Raw genomic sequence first — 16,789 nt, 5'->3', positions numbered from 1 at the left:
TGTGTCACGGTGGAATATATTTTACTTCCATTTTGAACATAGAAGTAGTGAATTGTTGCTTTTATCTTTTGCGCCAACGAATGTCATCTGCGTCTTATTACATTTGCCATTCTCCTTCAATTTTTAAGTCTTCATTTTTATCTACACAACCCTTTTTCTCGTACAGGAAGTCACCATAATTTCGCAATATTTTATGCTAATTATGAGAAAAAGGGTTGTGTAGATAGAAATGAAGACTTAGAAATTGAAGGAGAATGACAAATGTAACAAGACGCAGATGGCTTTCATTGGCACAAAAGATAAAAGCAACACCTCATTTTTTCTATGTTCAAAATGTAAGTAAAACATGTTCTACCTTGACACACACACACACACACCGCCCACACACACCGCACACGCACACACACACACTTATTACATTTGCCATTCCCCTTCAATTTCTAAGTCTTCATTTTTATCTACACAACCCTTTTTCTCGTACAGGATGTCACCATAATTTCGCAACATTTTATGCTAATTATGAGAAAAAGGGTTGTGTAGATAGAAATGAAGACTTAGAAATTGAAGGAAAATGGCCAATGTAACAAGACGCAGATGGATTTCATTGGCACAGAAGATAAAAGCAACACCTCATTTTTTCTATGTTCAAAATGGAAGTAAAACATGTTCTACCTTGACACACACACACATACCCACACACACACCCCCACACACCACACATGCACTCACACACACACACATGTGTCCAGACACTGCGTGTGTGTGTGGTGTGTATGTGTGTGTTGTGTGTGTGTGTGCTTGTGCAGGATGTGAGTGTGTGTGTGTATGTGTATGTGTCACGGTGGAATATATTTTACTTCCATTTTGAACATAGAAGTAGTGAATTGTTGCTTTTATCTTTTGCGACAATGAATGCCATCTACGGCTTATTACATTTGCCATTCTCCTTCAATTTCTAAGTCTTCATTTTTATCTACACAACCGTTTTTCTCGTAAAGGATGTCACCATAATTTCGCAACATTTTATGCTAATTATGAGAAAAAGAGTTGTGTAGATAGAAATGAAGTCTTAAAAATTGAAGGAGAATGGCCAATGTAACAAGACGCAGATGGCTTTCATTGGCACAAAAGATAAAAGCAACACCTCATTTCTTCTATGTTCAAAATGGAAGTAAAACATGTTCTACCTTGACACACACACACACACACACACCGCACACACACACACATACCCACACACACACACCCACACACCACACATGCACTCACACACACACTCATGTGTCCAGACAGTGCGTGTGTGTGTGGTGTGTATGTGTGTGTTGTGTGTGTGTGTGTGTGTGCGTGTGCAGGGTGTGTGTGTGTGTGTGTGTGAGTGTAACGGTGGAACATATTTTACTTCCATTTGAACATAGAAGTAGTGAATTGTTGCTTTTATCTTTTGCGACAACGAATGTCATCTATGTCTTATTACATTTGCCATTCTCATTCAATTTCTATGTCTTCATTTTTATTTACATAATCCTTTTTCTCGTACACGATGTCACCATAATTTCGCAACATTTTATGCTAATTATGAGAAAAAGGGTTGTGTAGATAGAAATGAAGACTTAGAAATTGAAGGAGAATGGCAAATGTAACAAGACGCAGATGGCTTTCATTGGCACAAACGATAAAACCAACACCTCATTTCTTCTATGTTCAAAATGGAAGTAAAATATGTTCTACCTTGACACACACACACACACACCCCACACACACCGCAAACACACCCACACACACACACTCACACACCACACATGCACTCACACACACACTCATGTGTCCAGACAGTGCGTGTGTGTGTGGTGTGTATGTGTGTGTGTGTGTGTTTGTGTGTGTGCGTGTGCAGGGTGTGAGTGTGTGTGCGTGTGTTTGTGTCACGGTGGAACATATTTTACTTCCATTTTTAACATAGATGTAGTGAATTGTTGCTTTTATCTTTTGCGACAACGAATGTTATCTGCGTCTTATTAGATTTGTCATTCTCCTTAAATTTCTAAGTCTTCATTTTTATTTACACAAAATTTTTCTCGTACAGGATGTCATCATAATTTTGCAACATTTTATGCTAATTATGAGAAAAAGGATTGTGTAGATAGAAATGAAGACTTAGAAATTGAAGGAGAATGGCAAATGTAACAAGACGCAGATGGCTTTAATTGGCACAGAAGATAAAAGCAACATCTCATTTCTTCTATGTTCAAAATGGAAGTAAAACATGTTCTACCTTGACACACACACACACACACACCCCACACACACCGCACACACACACACACAAACATACCCACACACACCCACACACCACACATGCATTCACACACACACTCATGTGCCCAGACAGTGCGTGTGTGTGTGGTGTGTATGTGTGTGTTGTGTGTGTGTGTGTGTATGTCTCACGATGGAACATATTTTACTTCCATTTTGAACATAGAAGTAGTGAATTGTTGCTTTTATCTTTTGCGACAACGAATGTCATCTACGTCTTATTACATTTGTCATTCTCCTTAAATTTCTAAGTCTTCATTTTTATTTACACAACCCTTTTTCTCGTACAGGATGTCACCATAATTTCGCAATATTTTATGCTAAGTATGAGAAAAAGGGTTTTGTAGATAGAAATGAAGACTTAGAAATTGAAGAAGAATAACAAATGTAACAAGACGCAGATGGCTTTCATTGGTACAGAAGATAAAAGCAACGCTTCATTTCTTCTATGTTCAAAATGGAAGTAAAACATGTTCTACCTTGACACACACACACATACCCACACACCACACATGCACTCACACACACACTCATGTGTCCAGACAGTGCGTGTGTGTGTGGTGTGTATGTGTGTGTGTGTGCTTGTACAGGGTGTGTGTGTGTGTATGTGTCACGGTGGAACATATTTTACTTCCATTTTGAACATAGAAGTAGTGAATTGTTGATTTTATCTTTTGCGACAACGAATGCCATCTACGGCTTATTACATTTGCCATTCTCCTTCATTTTCTAAGTCTTCATTTTTATCTACACAACCCTTTTTCTCGTACAGGATGTCACCATAATTTCACAACATTTTATGCTAATTACGAGAAAAAGGGTTGTGTAGATAGAAATGAAGACTTAGAAATTGAAGGAGAATGGCAAATGTAACAAGACGCAGATGGCTTTCATTGGCACAGAAGATAAAACCAACACCTCATTTCTTCTATGTTCAAAATGAAAGTAAAACATGTTATACCTTGACACACACACACGCACACACCGCACACGCACGCACACACACACACCCCACCCACACACACCCACCCACCCACACACCACACATGCACTCACACACACACACACATGTGTCCAGATAGTGTGTATGTGTGTGGTGTGTTGTGTGTGTGTGCGGGGTGTGAGTATGTGTATGTGTGGTTGTGTGTTACGGTGAAACATATTCTACTTCCATTTTGAATATAGAAGAAGTGAATTGTTGCTTTTATCTTTTGCGCCACGAATGTCATCTGTGTCTTATTACATTTGTCATTCTCCTTCAATTTCTATATTTATTATTGCAATTTATTTTATTATTCTTTACTTATTAATGTATTTGCCGATTTCATGTATTGCTTAGTATATTGAGATATTGATACAGTAATTTGATTACTGTATTTATCAAAAATAAAAAAGACTGTCAAAATTAAGAAGGCAAAATGTTATGCCAATACATATATATTGATAATGAAGATAAAACTGCATCCTGTAGCAAGTAAGCAATTGCAAAGAATACATTCATTCAACTATAATTCAGCTGAGACATAAAGGTTCACCCATAATAAGGCCATTTGTGCACCATAGCTAAAGGTAGTTTCTCTTATTGTTCATCGCAAATGAAATGCTACCTGAGAACCCTATTAGAGCTCAAGACAAAATTCTCTTCACCAGCTATGGTAGAATTCAGCCTCCCAGCAGCCCACCCATTGTTCAGCACTCGGCCGGCAGGATCCCCAATCACACGACTGCCCTCAACTCGTTTTTCATATTCTGGAAGGCCACTAGCCTTTCTCTCTTTCCTTCTTTTCCGCTCCTCATCTCTCTCTTTCCTAAGCCAGCTCTCCACGGTTCTCTGCATACCCAATGGTATAAGGAGCCAAATACATAAGACTATACCAAATTTTCAAGAAAAAGATATGAACTTCTATGTCATCAACCCTTTTCGTTTCAATTTCTTTCAGATGCTAACTTGATGAACATATGTCTGAACAATGAAGTTATTAAATCAAATGCAGCTGCTAATATGTACATTTCTATAATCTCTACTCTTCGATAATTCAGAAAAGAAAATTGATCTAGTGCCATAGCTCACGCAGCAAATCCCATCATGCATAATGCTATCGCACGAACCAAACGAGGCCTAAAGGTATCCTTTGCTCCCTTCAATACCTTATAACAGTTTATTCTTTTTCATGTCATTTTTCTTATTCGTTTCTTCTTTTTATATGAATATTCTAGTAAAATAAATAAATAAATTTTGTACCTTTTTATATAATTACGCACGCAGATTGTGTGTGCACGACACAGTAATATATTTTGGAAACGAGGAAAATGTTTCCTCAACTATCTTTTCCTCTCATCTCTTTTCTCTCCAGCGACTACTCGCCTTTTATCTCTTTTATTCTCTCCGTTTCCATTATGCTTTTCTTCTTCTCTCTCTCTCTATTTCTCAATAATTTTTATGATAATGTTAGTTTCTTAGTCATGCAGACATATAGAATGTGCAGCATCAACTAGTAAAAGTACTTTATGGTCATATTTTCACAATTTTGCCTTTGTGTTTGTTATCGCAAGAGACTTCAAACTTTCCCGTTTTCATTGAAAAAAATTGAATTATATCACTCTACAAGAGACTCAATTAACGAAGGATGAATAGATAGATGATTATGTCTAGTTTTATGAATGGCTGACAAGATAATTTAGTAAAGATAAATTCAAGTAAACTCCGGATAATAAGTTTTTGATTTTTGACTTAGAGTGACTCACCATCAGTGATAAATTGCTAATCTCCTTAATTTTATTTATTGGCATCGCTAGTTGCAACTTCCCATGAGCCACGTAAACCTGGAACAGATTCAATGGTTACAACAGCAAACAGTCACACGGACCTTTATAATATATATATTAAAAAATTAGAGTAGCGCTCACAATATGAGATGGCCAATCCTCAAGACCATCAAAAATATGAGTTGCATAAATAATTGTAGAACCACGTTGTTCACATTCCTTCTTAAGAAACCTTAGGAGGTCAGCCCTTGCCAGCACATCTAAGTCGACGGTGATCTCATCAAGCAGGAGAACCTGAAGAGCAGGCACAACACAATCAACTTGGTCCAGATAAGAGGGCTTCGCACAAAAAATGATTCTTGGTATAAAAGACAAATATACCTTGAATGGCTTAAGGAGGCCCATGCAAATTTGAACTCGTCTTCTTTGGCCATCCGATGATTTATGCATCCTCCACGACAGGTCAACACCTAAAACCTGGAACGAAAGACATACTAGCTTCACTTATAACTGCACAAGCGTTGAGTAAAGTGTATCCAAGTTAGTCTAATCTCGACGTGTGAAAAAAATTTCATCACAATTTATGGTAGACAGCCTGACGAGATGCATGCAAATTCCGGCTATCAAATATTTAAATATGAGGACTGATACGCAAGGTCCCAGGTTCATCTCATCTATGAGTACATTAAAATGGATCCTACTTAGGCTCCTCGATCAAACCTTGATCCTAGGCAGTCTGCAGTCTGCCCCATGCTTGAAACAGATGCTGACCTTGATGTCGTAAAAGAATATTATCTTTTCCCTTCATTTGTAAGGCAAACAAAAATTCTTGTTATGCACATGTAGCGTGCTTCCAATAAAAAATCTCTTACTTGCATGTTAATCTAGTCAAATGTCTAGAAATGCAGTTTGGTAATGGCGATGCAGGCTTCAACATATTCCCACTCCAATTATCTGACATTAGTAGTCCTGGTCAAAATATTAAGCAGAATCTTCGGTAAACATGACTACATTACTTGATATAAATCTGAAACAGTATAGCATGATTGTTCATCATTATAACAAAAGGATTTACAAGGCCAGAAATGGCTGGTCTCAAGTCTTTTGTAGTGATCTCCTTTCCAATCAGGGAGCAATTCTTATCTATGATATCAAATGTGCATCATTAAATGAAACCACAAATGTAACCACTCCAAGATAAACTTGCAGTCTCCAGCATGGAAAATTGCAACCCAAGCTAATGTTACCTTTATTAGTTCATCTCGTCTCTGGGGATTGATACCTGCAACCCCATAAATCATTTTCTCAGCAGAAACATCCATCTGAATGGGAATCTCGAAACCAGCAAAAGCAACTTCACGTCTCCACTGGAAATAAATAAGTTTCCAAATATCAAAGCTACTGTTGTGTGATCACAATTTCACGGAATAAAAGTTTGTTTCCTATTAGGAACAATTAGTACACAAGGAAAGCGCTTTAGAGCATTCTCCAAACAAAAAGCAAAATTCATCATTGATAATCCATCTTATCCTGGAAGACACTTCCACAAAATCTTTTGCCATTACACAGCTCTGCAATTCATGAATCCTTTCATAGCATATTCAAGTTACAATGACCAATAAATATCTTTCATACAAGATAAATGCTTAGAAATACAAGTGTAGAGTGAGTTTCAGTGAGACTGATATCCACTAGGCCCATTCACCCCTTCTTGGAGTACTACAAATTCTACATTTTCCTCACAGTTCATCAAGTTTCAGCCACAAAGCTCATTTATTTCATCGAAGTCTACCCTTCTGACGTCAAAATTATAAATACACACAACATCACGACGTCTATCATAAGTCAGGAAATCAAAAAATGAACAAGAATATAGAAAGTTTACCTCACCACCAAGGTAAGAAAGATCACCCGAGGCAGTCAAAGAGGTGTCGTGGAATGCTGATCTTCCCAACACCCTCACCATATCTTGCTCCACCAAGTGCTTCCCTCCTATTATCTTCAAGATTGTTGTTTTCCCTGCAATCCCAGCCACATCAAGAATCATTCCTTTTCTGAATTATAACATTGCTACTTGTTAAAATCTCGATAAACCCATGGAAAAAAAGAGAGAACCAGCTCCATTGGAGCCCACTAGAAGGCAGCGGTCTCCGGGGAAGAGTGTGAGGGAGAGATCATCGATCAAAGGGGCGGAGCCCGGTGGAGGATGGCCATCGATTCCGGGATACGTGAATTTCAGCCTGTTGATCTCCAATGTCGGCCGGGATCTGTCCTCCTCTGCCATTATTTCGTTTTGTTGTTGAGCGTTGGACGGAAGGAGACTGGATTGTTGGTCAGGTTTTGTAAAAGGAGGTTGGCAGCTGCGATGGCTTGGTCCGAAACGTGGCAATAGTTGGGACACCAGCCCGGAATTAAATGCTTGTAGGAAATTTTATAGTACGTGAGTTCTAACCCCGTGCCAACTGCCAAGCCACGGGATACCAATATTTTAAGAACGTAAAAACAAAATTTGGATTTCATTATAATGAAACAAATAAAAGAAGTAGGCATACGTTTATAAGTTTATATGATACACTTTTTCCCAAGATAATAAAGACCCTTCCCATATATATAATAGATAATGAATGTTATGTATGATGCGATTATACCCTATTACATAAAGTATTATTAACTTTATTTTAATGAGAATTGTGAGTTTGTTTTTGAAAAAACGGGCTTGAGAGGCGTAATCAACCTTTTTTATATTAATGATGTAATGTGCGATATGATTAATGTCTCATTGTGTAAGGTATTATTAATTCTTATTCTATGTCTCATACATTCGTGCTTAGAAAGATTCCTTACTAGGGGAATGAGAATTTGAAGCTTATTAGCCATTCAAGTTTCGATGCAATCGACATACTGTTGCATGAGATATTGTCCGCTCTGATTGCATAGCCTTAAAAGGAAGCATAGAAACTTATAAGTATTATCTGCTCTAATTGTATGGTTTCGAGAGAAGGGTTTTATATTCATAAAGAAATTTAAATTTCTTATCAACCTCTAGATAAAAGACTTGGTACAAATATATGGCTTGATTTGACTCATTCCTGCAAACGATGTTAAATGATACGATGTGCAAAATGATTGATGCTCTATTATGCCAAATATTGTCCTTATGATTTTGTCCGTAAAAATGTGCCTCAATTGAAAGGGGAACCTTAAAATATATAAACCATTTACTTCATATTAAATGGATAAAAAACATTCATCTTCCATAAACTATCACAGATTGTAAAATGACTCTTAAATTATGTAACATCAAAAAGACTCCTATAGTTTGAAATCACTATACTAATTGTTGTCATTTTGCTGACATGATATTAACCATATTTCATAGACGTTACAACTGTGGAACCAAAATACTCTTAGTTTAACATCATAAAAATAACTGAAAATGAAACATTTTTTCTAAAGTGTTGGTTTGTTTGCAATAAGTACCTAAAATTTCAATTCTTTACCTTCACTTTTGTTGGGGTTTGGGTGAGATTTGGATAGGATTTAAGTGCAATTGTGATGTGTGGGGATGAAATCTTGGAACTTGGAGTTCTTCAAACAAGCTGCCTTCAGTCCTTTTCACAATGTTTGGTTTTGTGTTTTGGCCCATTTTTACAAAATCTTGTTTGTTTTTGTATTTTGCACACCTCCACTAGGTGTGCAATTGTAATTTAATTTTTTTTATTACTTTTTTTTATTATTTTTTATTCTTCTCTTAATATAAATATATATATTATATTTCACTAACAAACAAAATACAATATATACATACACATATATATTACTAAATATATATATTAAAAGACATGATTTGACAATGAACAGTAACTTCTGTCTCCCAAATACCAGCATCAAACCTACACCATTTATTTTACATTATTTTATATTATATCAAAACACAAATCCAAACATACCATATATCTCAAAACACATACTTACTTATCTCTATTTTTCTCTCTATATCTCCAAAACACCAAAACAAAAACATCCAAAATATTAATCCAAACATAGTGTTTATGTCTTAATAGTTTTTTGAAACTGCTCATTTGTCTTAATATTTTGAATATTCTTGAAAATTTAGAGCATCACTTGATGAGGTAATAATATGGTATGTTGACTTATTTTTTGGACTGAGCATAAATGTAAATATAATTACACATTAAAATTAATATGATTATATAAAAATAAAAAATTAACCAGTAATATGAGGACCTTTTTGTTAAGTTTGATAAAATCTTCAATCCCACTTTCTATCAAGTTAAAAAACAACTCTTGAACAACTTTACCATCATTTGCAACTTCATTCTCCTCACCAAAGCCCTCCATCTTCTCAAACTGGCTCCCACACCTCGGATCAGATTTTGACAAGCAATCCATGGCAGCTATTTACAGTCTCTACATCATCAATAAATCAGGTGGCCTCATTTTCTATAAGGTAAACGCCAAGCCCGATTCCTGGATCTTCAGAGTTTGCACTTTGGGGAATTGAAGAGACTCCTAAAAAATTGCGTCTTCTTTGGCGTTGTTCAGGATTATGGGTCGGCGGGAAGAATGGACACCAACGATAGTTTGAGACTGGCGAGCCTGTGGCACTCGATGCACGCCATCTCTCAGCAGCTCTCCCCTGTTTCGGGCTGCTCTGGAATCGAGCTACTTCAGGCTGATACTTTCGATCTTCACTGTTTCCAGTCCCTCACTGGTGAGAACTTTTTTTTTTTTTTTCGCTTTATATTTGCTTTTGATTTGATGATCAGTGGCATTTTGAGCTATCGTATTGTCGTTTTATTTCTGGGTATGTGTTTTTCTGTTTTCTTGATTGAATGTGGCGCGTGATTCAGTTGGAGCTTGATAGGGGGTTTCTGATAGTAGTGATTGTATGGGTGATGAGATTACTTAGTGAATTTGATTTGGAGAGGGTAGAACATGGGGATTTAGAGAGAGTTTTATTGAGCTTGAATATGATTAATTGGATCTGTAATCAGCCAGATTACCAATCTGCAATATCTCCAATTAAGTAGTTTGGTGGGACGGATTGAGACAATTCATCAGATGTTGGGATAGACTAGTGAAGGGCACAGTTCACCTCAATTTTGTGACAGCTTAAGCTTATCCTTGCCATTTGCATATTTGACTTCAGAGTACCGCCATCAATTATGCTCACCCTGCACCCAACTTGGCTGTCAACTTGTACACTGTTGGCATGTTAACCATTCTGATCACCACCACTATTCAATCACCTTTTGTTAACTGTTTTTCCCCTCCCCTCATCTACCACTGATACGCCTGAGGTGATCATCATGGTTCCACCACCTTTACCTTTTCTTTTTAAATACTACCGCACTGATCTGGACACATCTGGAGTCATTGGTTGTGCCTTTCCTCTGTCCGACAAATCAATTCTGGTGTTGGTTGTAATGGGAGTAGCGATGGCAGTTTTGATATTGCATTGTCGTGCACACAACAATAACTGTGGATGATAGTAGTGATGCTTTATTACATTCATGGACGCATAGCTACTCTTTGCAGTGACTTTGATCTTCTTAGGGTTGATGGTGACGATTCTGCTGGAGATATTCTGTTCTCCATGAAAAACATTTGGTTGAGCGTTTAAGAAATGAATTGGATGGGAATTTGGGAGTAAAAGCTTTTCTTAGTCCTAATTAATTTTTGCAAGCCTAGGAAGAGTTTTATTCCCAGTGGGATATATCACATTTCTCGTTCTTGCAGGACGACCACTGGGCTATACAAAGTTTGGGGCTTTTAATTAGGTATCAGCTATAATACATGCTAATGCTGTAGTGTTAGTTTGGACGGAGACGACTCGGTTATACAGAGTTTGGGGATTTTAGTTAGGTATCAGTTATAATACATGCTAATGCTATAGTGTTAGGTATGATCTAATTTGTGCAATTCAAGTTTGAGATTGTTAAAATCCTTCCCCTTTGGATTGATTTTGTTGAAGAGTTTATACATTAAAGTCAATGTTTTTCCTAGGCACCTTTAATCTCTATCACTTTGTCATTAGCTTTTTCCTACTTTTGTTGATTTATATTTATTTGTTTTTCTTCTTTTTTGGATAAGTTTCAGGTAAAAATGTTACTGGATTGCGATAGTATTTTTGCATGTAGTTGAAATTTGTATTTTTCTATTGAGTCTTATCTCTTAGAAAGAAAGAATTTCCTCTGTAAGTGCATGATTGGGTCTAGGCACAAGATTTATGGCTGACTTGATTATTTAAGTTTAATTTTCCATATTTTTCCTTTGGCCTGTGTTACAGCAATGTCGACTGATAGCTTCTTTTAGTAAAGAAAAGTTCCTTCATTTAGCCCTTAATTTCAGCCGACCAAACTTACAGAAATTTTTGCCAAGTTTGATTATGGTTATCTACATCAAATCATAAATGAAATAACTGAAGTAAATCACTTTGTTTGTGCAGGTACGAAATTCTTTGTGGTCTGTGAGCCTGGAACTCTGCATATGGAGAATCTCTTGAAACATATTTATGAGTTATACACTGACTATGTTTTGAAGAACCCGTTCTATGAGATGGAGATGCCAATTCGGTGCGAGTTGTTTGACATAAATTTGGCACAAGCAGTACAAAAGGATCGGGTCGCCTTACTGGGAAGATGACCTGCTTAACCTGTACCTGAGCATGAGAGACCTTTTCTATCCTTTGTTTTGCACTGAATTGGTTTTCATTTGTTTTTAAAGCTTGTTTAGTTAGTGTTCCATTCTCTTGATTTCTGAAACAATGATAGAAGGTTAGACAACCTGCGCAAGGATTCTCCATTGTGTATGTGTGGAGTTAGAAAACTGGGGCTTCTGCCCATGGCCCTCAACGATGAGCCATGACTATAAAATCAATGTTGTTTTCCTTAAATAGAGTTACCATTCCAAATTTTCTGAATTTCATTTTAGATTGAAATATGCGGGGAAGCTGGAGTACAACGAAGATCACATTCACTCAATGGAGGGTAATAGGTGAATATTTGGTTCAGACTCGAGCTTCTGTGGACTATACATGGTTGATGATGCTATGTTGATGGAATCAGTGTTTGCGTTGATTGTTCAGTGTTTTAAATGTTGGTGTTTAAATACGAACGCGAACATGGAGCAACAGGGGTTTGGTTTGGTCTCTGTTTGAACTTGGAGAAAGCAGCAAGCACTGCTTGTTGAAAGCATTTTCTACTCCAAGGTTTTCATTATGTTGAAACCAAAAAATGATGAATGATAAATGCTTACATGCTACATTGACATTCTGTGAAGTGCAAGTGTTTTTTGAACACAGTGATGAATGTGAAGAGGTAGCTAGGTAGACGGGATGTCCAGTTGATTCAAACAGGTGGTTTAATGTGGATGAGAAGGGTAGTGCCTAGGCATATGATGAGTTTGAGGCCAGCACGAATGGTGCTGGATAACAACCATTTCTTGTAACGCTGCAACAAAGATAGTTACTTTTTGGAGCTAAATGAAAATAAAATAAAGTACATTTACATACATTCTGCAAACTCAGTCTGCATTATGCAGATGAAGATCCTAAAATTGGACCACCTGCACATCATTGCCTTAATACATGGATGCCTCATTTTCTCTAAGGAGATAAAAAAATAAGTTTGAGACCACTAATCCAATATGCTTTTCTAACTTTCTTGTATATTAGCCCCTAAATTACAATAATAAAATAGATGGACAAATTTAGAAAGTGACTTCGTAGACACATAATTAACTAAAGTAAAATAAAAAAATTTATCTCATGTTTCCAACTATAAATTTAGGACAAAATTCTAAACTCGGGAATTGTTTTATTAAGTTTACGTAATGCTATAGACTTTATAAAGTTGCTCATACCGTAATTAATCATGCACGTGGAGCCGGGTAAAATATATATATATACACAAACTGCAACTATCTTTTCCCTCCAAATTTTGAAGTTAACCACGACCCATGTACTTTTTCCATTAAAAAGTTAACGGAATTCCAATTTTGAGACTAAATTTGCAATTTCTGGCTTTCTTTCTTTCATTTTCTCTTTTTTATAATTTTAGATGGTTTTAAGAATTTCATAAAATATGAGATCGTGATTTGTACTAATTTTATAGGACTAAAAATATAATACCCAATAGAACTGAGCTTTGATATTGTAAGCAAAAAAAGCACTTATTATACAAGTAGAAAATCCGAGTAGTATTAGTTATAGGTAATTTCAAGGTCGGGTCCGTGCCATACCCCTGTTCTATTCAAAAAAAGGATGGAAGGTGCCAAAAGAGATGCATGCTTTGCAACACAACTCATCCCGCACTGATAATCTTGCTGTGATGTGATGATCAACTTCTCCAGATTCTGCGCACTCCTCAGTACATATGCTATGAGTTCAAAGTCGAAACACTTGCCGTCATTGTGGAACTGATCATTGCTTTCGAATTCATTGAGGGAGCAAAAGCTTTTGCGATAAACAAACTTGACATTCCGCAGTGAACTCTTATCTCGATTCATGGACCCTGTAAACAATAATTCTCAAGATTCGAGTCCCAACATAAACAAAATCGCCAAGAAAAAAGACGTAGAAACGGGCATTGATCGACTAACTGAGCTACCCGAATCATTGATCGTTCGTATAATTTCGTTCTTGGAGATGAAAGACGATGTTAATACAGACACTGTTGCTAAAAGTTTGAGACAACTCTGGACCCATGTCGATTCCATTGTTTTTCGTTCTAACGCTATGCCCCAATGGGGATTATATGGAGAGGTTCATTGCCTTTGCTGATAGAACTGTGTCGCGGTGTGCTTGTCCCAATATCAAGAAATTCGTACTCCACTTTTACCATGATCCCGGGGCTAAGAATGGGCCGTCCTTGAACGAAATGTTCTTTAACTGGGTTCACTGTGCTTTGAGAATAATGTGGAATTTCTGCAACTACAAATACTCGGCCTTGAAACTGAGCCGCCTGAGTGGTTTTACCAGAGTTCGTCTCTCATAAGTATGAAATTATATGATGTGAAATTGGGTTTTTCAATCGTTCGCCAAATAGATTGGCCTTCTATGAGGAGTTTGCACATGAAAAGAGTGGAGATCAATAATGAGCAAATGGCGAAACTAATATCAGGTTGTCCTCAGTTGGAAACTATGTTTCTTGATCGCATTCAGCCCATCATCACTAGCCTCAATGTTACGTGGAAAATTTTGAAAACATTGAAACTGAAATATGTTAACCGTGAAGATGATGAAGTTCCCTTGCATATTAAAGCTCATTGGCTTCAAGAATTGATTATTACAAAGAAGTATAGGGGTTTCAATTGTCGTTTTCTTGACATGTCCTCGTTGAAGAAAGCTCATCTCTCTTTCACAGTTTTTGGCATTGTTGATGAGGATGACTGGGTTGATGTTCAACGGTTCAATGTGGCAACTGAGCTGCTCAAAAGCGTATGCAATGTCGAGGAACTAATGATTGGGCCAGTGCTCATTCACGTGAGACAACTTATCCACAATTCTGATGCATTTTGTCAATCATATTCCCACATCGAAATGGCATTAACTTTCTTGCATCTAAGTGTAGGAATGAGCACTTATTTCAAGATCAACTATAAATGCCTTATGGATCGTGCACTTATAAAGATTGCAGATGATGAGCTTCAAGTTGTATCATATATATGTTAACGAATTGTTAATACTTTGCTTGAAACAGGCCTTATCAATATTGAAATTGTTACACAAGTCGTCGCCTAAGTTCAAGTGCAAACGAGTGTCAGTTTATGTACCCATATCAAAGTATGATGTCCCGGGGTTGGCATGCCTCTTACATAACTCTCCTCTTCTGGAGACACTACTGATAAAAGTGGTGAATGGTCGTAAAAAGGTTTGCTTCTTCACATCCCGTTCAGCACTTTGTTACTAGTTTCTATCATGGTCTGTTGCCTAAACTGTACTTAATTTGTGCAGAAAATCAACTACTATTTCAGTGGATATTTCAAAAAAAATCTTTATATCAATGAAGACAAGTACTTGGATCAGCAAAGAAACTAGTAACAAAGTGCTGAAACGGATGTGAAGAAGCAAACCCTTTTACGACCAGTCACCACGTTTATCAGTAGTGTCTCCAGAAAATGAGAGTTCTGTAAGAGGCATGCCAACCCAGGGAGATCATTCTTTGATATAGGCAAATAAACTGACACTCGTTTGCACTTAAACGTAGGGGACGGTTGGTGTAACAATTTCAACATTGATAAGGCTTGTTTCAAGCATAGCAATAACCACTCATTAACATATATATGATACAAAATCTTCATAAGTGCATGATCCATATAAGCATTTTATAGTTAATCTTGAAATAAGTCCTCATTCCTAAATTTAGATGCAAGAAAGTTAATGCCCTTTCGATGTGGGGGATATGATTGACAAATGTATCAGAATTGTGCAAAAGTAGTCTCACGAGAATGAGCACTGGCCCAATCACTAGTTCCTCGACATTGCATACGGTTTTGAGCAGTTCAGTTGCCACATTGAACCGTTGAACATCAACCCAATATTCATCAGTATCAACGCCAAGAACTGTGAAAGAGAGATCAGCTTTCCTCATCGAGGACATGTTAAGAAAATGACAATTGAAACCCCAAAACTCCTTTGTCATAATCAATTCTTGAAGCCAAGAAGCTTTAATCTGCAAGGGAATTTCATCATCATCACGGTCAAGATGGATCAATTTCAATGTTTTCATACTTTTCGACGTAAAATTGAGGCTAGTGATGATGTGACTAACGCGATCAAGAACCATAGTATCCAACTGAGGACAACCTGATAGTAGTTGCGCCATTTGCTCATTATTGATCTCCACTCTTTTCAAGTTCAAACTCCTCAAAGAAGGCCAATCTATTTGGCGAACGAATGAAGAACCCAATATCACATCATATAATTTCAATCTTATGAGAAACAAACTCTGGTAAAACCACTCAGGTGGCTCAATTGTAAGGTCGTTTATTTGTAGTCCTAGAAATTCCACATTGTTCTCGAAAGCCCGGTGAACCCAGTTAAAGAACATTTCATTCAAGAACGGCCCATTCTCAGCCCCGGGATCATGGTAAAAGTGGAGTACGAATTTCTTGATATTGGGACAAGCACACCGCGGCATAGTTCTATCAGCAAAGGCAATGAACCTCTCTATATAATCCCCATTGGGCATAGCATTAAAAAAGAAAACAATGGAATCGACATGGGTCCAGAGGTGTCTCAAACTTTTAGCAACAGTGTCTGTATTCACAGCGTCTTTCATCTCCAAGAACGAAAGTATACGAATGATCAATGGTTCCGGTAGCTCAGTTAGTCGATCAATGTTCGTTTCTACGTCTTCTTTCTTGGCGATTTTCTCCATATTGGCACTCGAATCTTGAGAACTATTGCTTCCAGGGTCCATGAATCAAGATTAGAGTTCACTGCGGAAACAACTTGTGGTTGGTGTACTGCAAGAACAAACAAAATTGATATACAATAAACATTAGGCCGCAAGATTATACCAAAACAAGAGACTGCCAAAAACAACCAAAAAACAAAAAGAAGCGAAAAAGACAAGTGCAGCTTACCCACAGTGAAGAACCGAGAATAAGAGAAAAGAGGGCAGGCGGAAAGGAGAGGAAGAAAGGGGAGGGAAGAAGAGAAACCAGAGGAAGAGTGGACCGCCCA

The 16,789-nt window shown here is 37.2% G+C and overlaps 4 protein-coding genes across 4 annotated transcripts in view; 2 read left to right on the top strand and 2 right to left on the bottom strand.

Annotated features, from left to right (window-relative positions):
* On the bottom strand, positions 3,786-9,527 carry LOC105168979 (ABC transporter I family member 20). The gene is made up of 8 exons (XM_011089213.2): positions 9,399-9,527; positions 7,192-7,538; positions 6,962-7,095; positions 6,324-6,443; positions 5,458-5,553; positions 5,218-5,370; positions 5,056-5,133; positions 3,786-4,141 (listed from the first exon to the last, which is right to left on the bottom strand). The coding sequence occupies exons 2-8, from the start codon at positions 7,358-7,360 to the stop codon at positions 3,914-3,916; spliced, it is 978 nt and encodes a 325-aa protein (XP_011087515.1). The 5' UTR covers positions 7,361-7,538; positions 9,399-9,527; the 3' UTR covers positions 3,786-3,913.
* Positions 9,365-11,995, top strand: LOC105168981 (trafficking protein particle complex subunit 4). Its single transcript, XM_011089214.2, has 3 exons — positions 9,365-9,547; positions 9,643-9,811; positions 11,549-11,995. Exons 1-3 carry the CDS (start codon positions 9,488-9,490, stop codon positions 11,743-11,745), a joined length of 426 nt encoding a protein of 141 aa, XP_011087516.1. The 5' UTR covers positions 9,365-9,487; the 3' UTR covers positions 11,746-11,995.
* LOC105168977 (probable F-box protein At1g60180) lies at positions 13,237-15,182 on the top strand. Its single transcript, XM_011089211.2, has one exon. It carries the CDS (start codon positions 14,099-14,101, stop codon positions 14,771-14,773), a length of 675 nt encoding a protein of 224 aa, XP_011087513.1. The 5' UTR covers positions 13,237-14,098; the 3' UTR covers positions 14,774-15,182.
* LOC105168978 (F-box/LRR-repeat protein At3g03360-like) overlaps positions 15,336-16,789 on the bottom strand; it is a gene marked incomplete at its 5' end in the record, with an annotated part of 4,124 nt that continues 2,670 nt past the window's right edge. The window contains 1 exon segment of the mRNA XM_011089212.2: positions 15,336-16,569. Within this exon segment, the coding sequence (XP_011087514.1) occupies positions 15,399-16,523 (1,125 nt within the window). The 3' untranslated portion in view covers positions 15,336-15,398.

This window comes from Sesamum indicum, linkage group LG8 (genome assembly GCF_000512975.1).
Source record: "Sesamum indicum cultivar Zhongzhi No. 13 linkage group LG8, S_indicum_v1.0, whole genome shotgun sequence".
NCBI lineage: Eukaryota > Viridiplantae > Streptophyta > Magnoliopsida > Lamiales > Pedaliaceae > Sesamum > Sesamum indicum.
Note: the sequence above shows the minus strand (reverse complement) of the source record. Positions and strands in the feature narration are given on the sequence as shown.

Excerpts from the sequence above, each read along its gene's own strand:
- LOC105168977 (XM_011089211.2), top strand. The coding sequence starts at position 14,099 with ATGAAATTATATGATGTGAAATTGGGTTTTTCAATCGTTCGCCAAATA.
- LOC105168979 (XM_011089213.2), bottom strand. The coding sequence starts at position 7,360 with ATGGCAGAGGAGGACAGATCCCGGCCGACATTGGAGATCAACAGGCTG. Across the intron at positions 7,096-7,191 it reads AGTGGGCTCCAATGGAGCTG|GGAAAACAACAATCTTGAAG; the intron begins GTTCTCTCTTTT and ends CTGGGATTGCAG. Across the intron at positions 5,554-6,323 it reads GACGAGATGAACTAATAAAG|GTTTTAGGTGTTGACCTGTC; the intron begins GTAACATTAGCT and ends CTTTCGTTCCAG.
- LOC105168981 (XM_011089214.2), top strand. The coding sequence starts at position 9,488 with ATGGCAGCTATTTACAGTCTCTACATCATCAATAAATCAGGTGGCCTC. Across the intron at positions 9,548-9,642 it reads GTGGCCTCATTTTCTATAAG|GATTATGGGTCGGCGGGAAG; the intron begins GTAAACGCCAAG and ends GGCGTTGTTCAG. Across the intron at positions 9,812-11,548 it reads CTGTTTCCAGTCCCTCACTG|GTACGAAATTCTTTGTGGTC; the intron begins GTGAGAACTTTT and ends TTGTTTGTGCAG.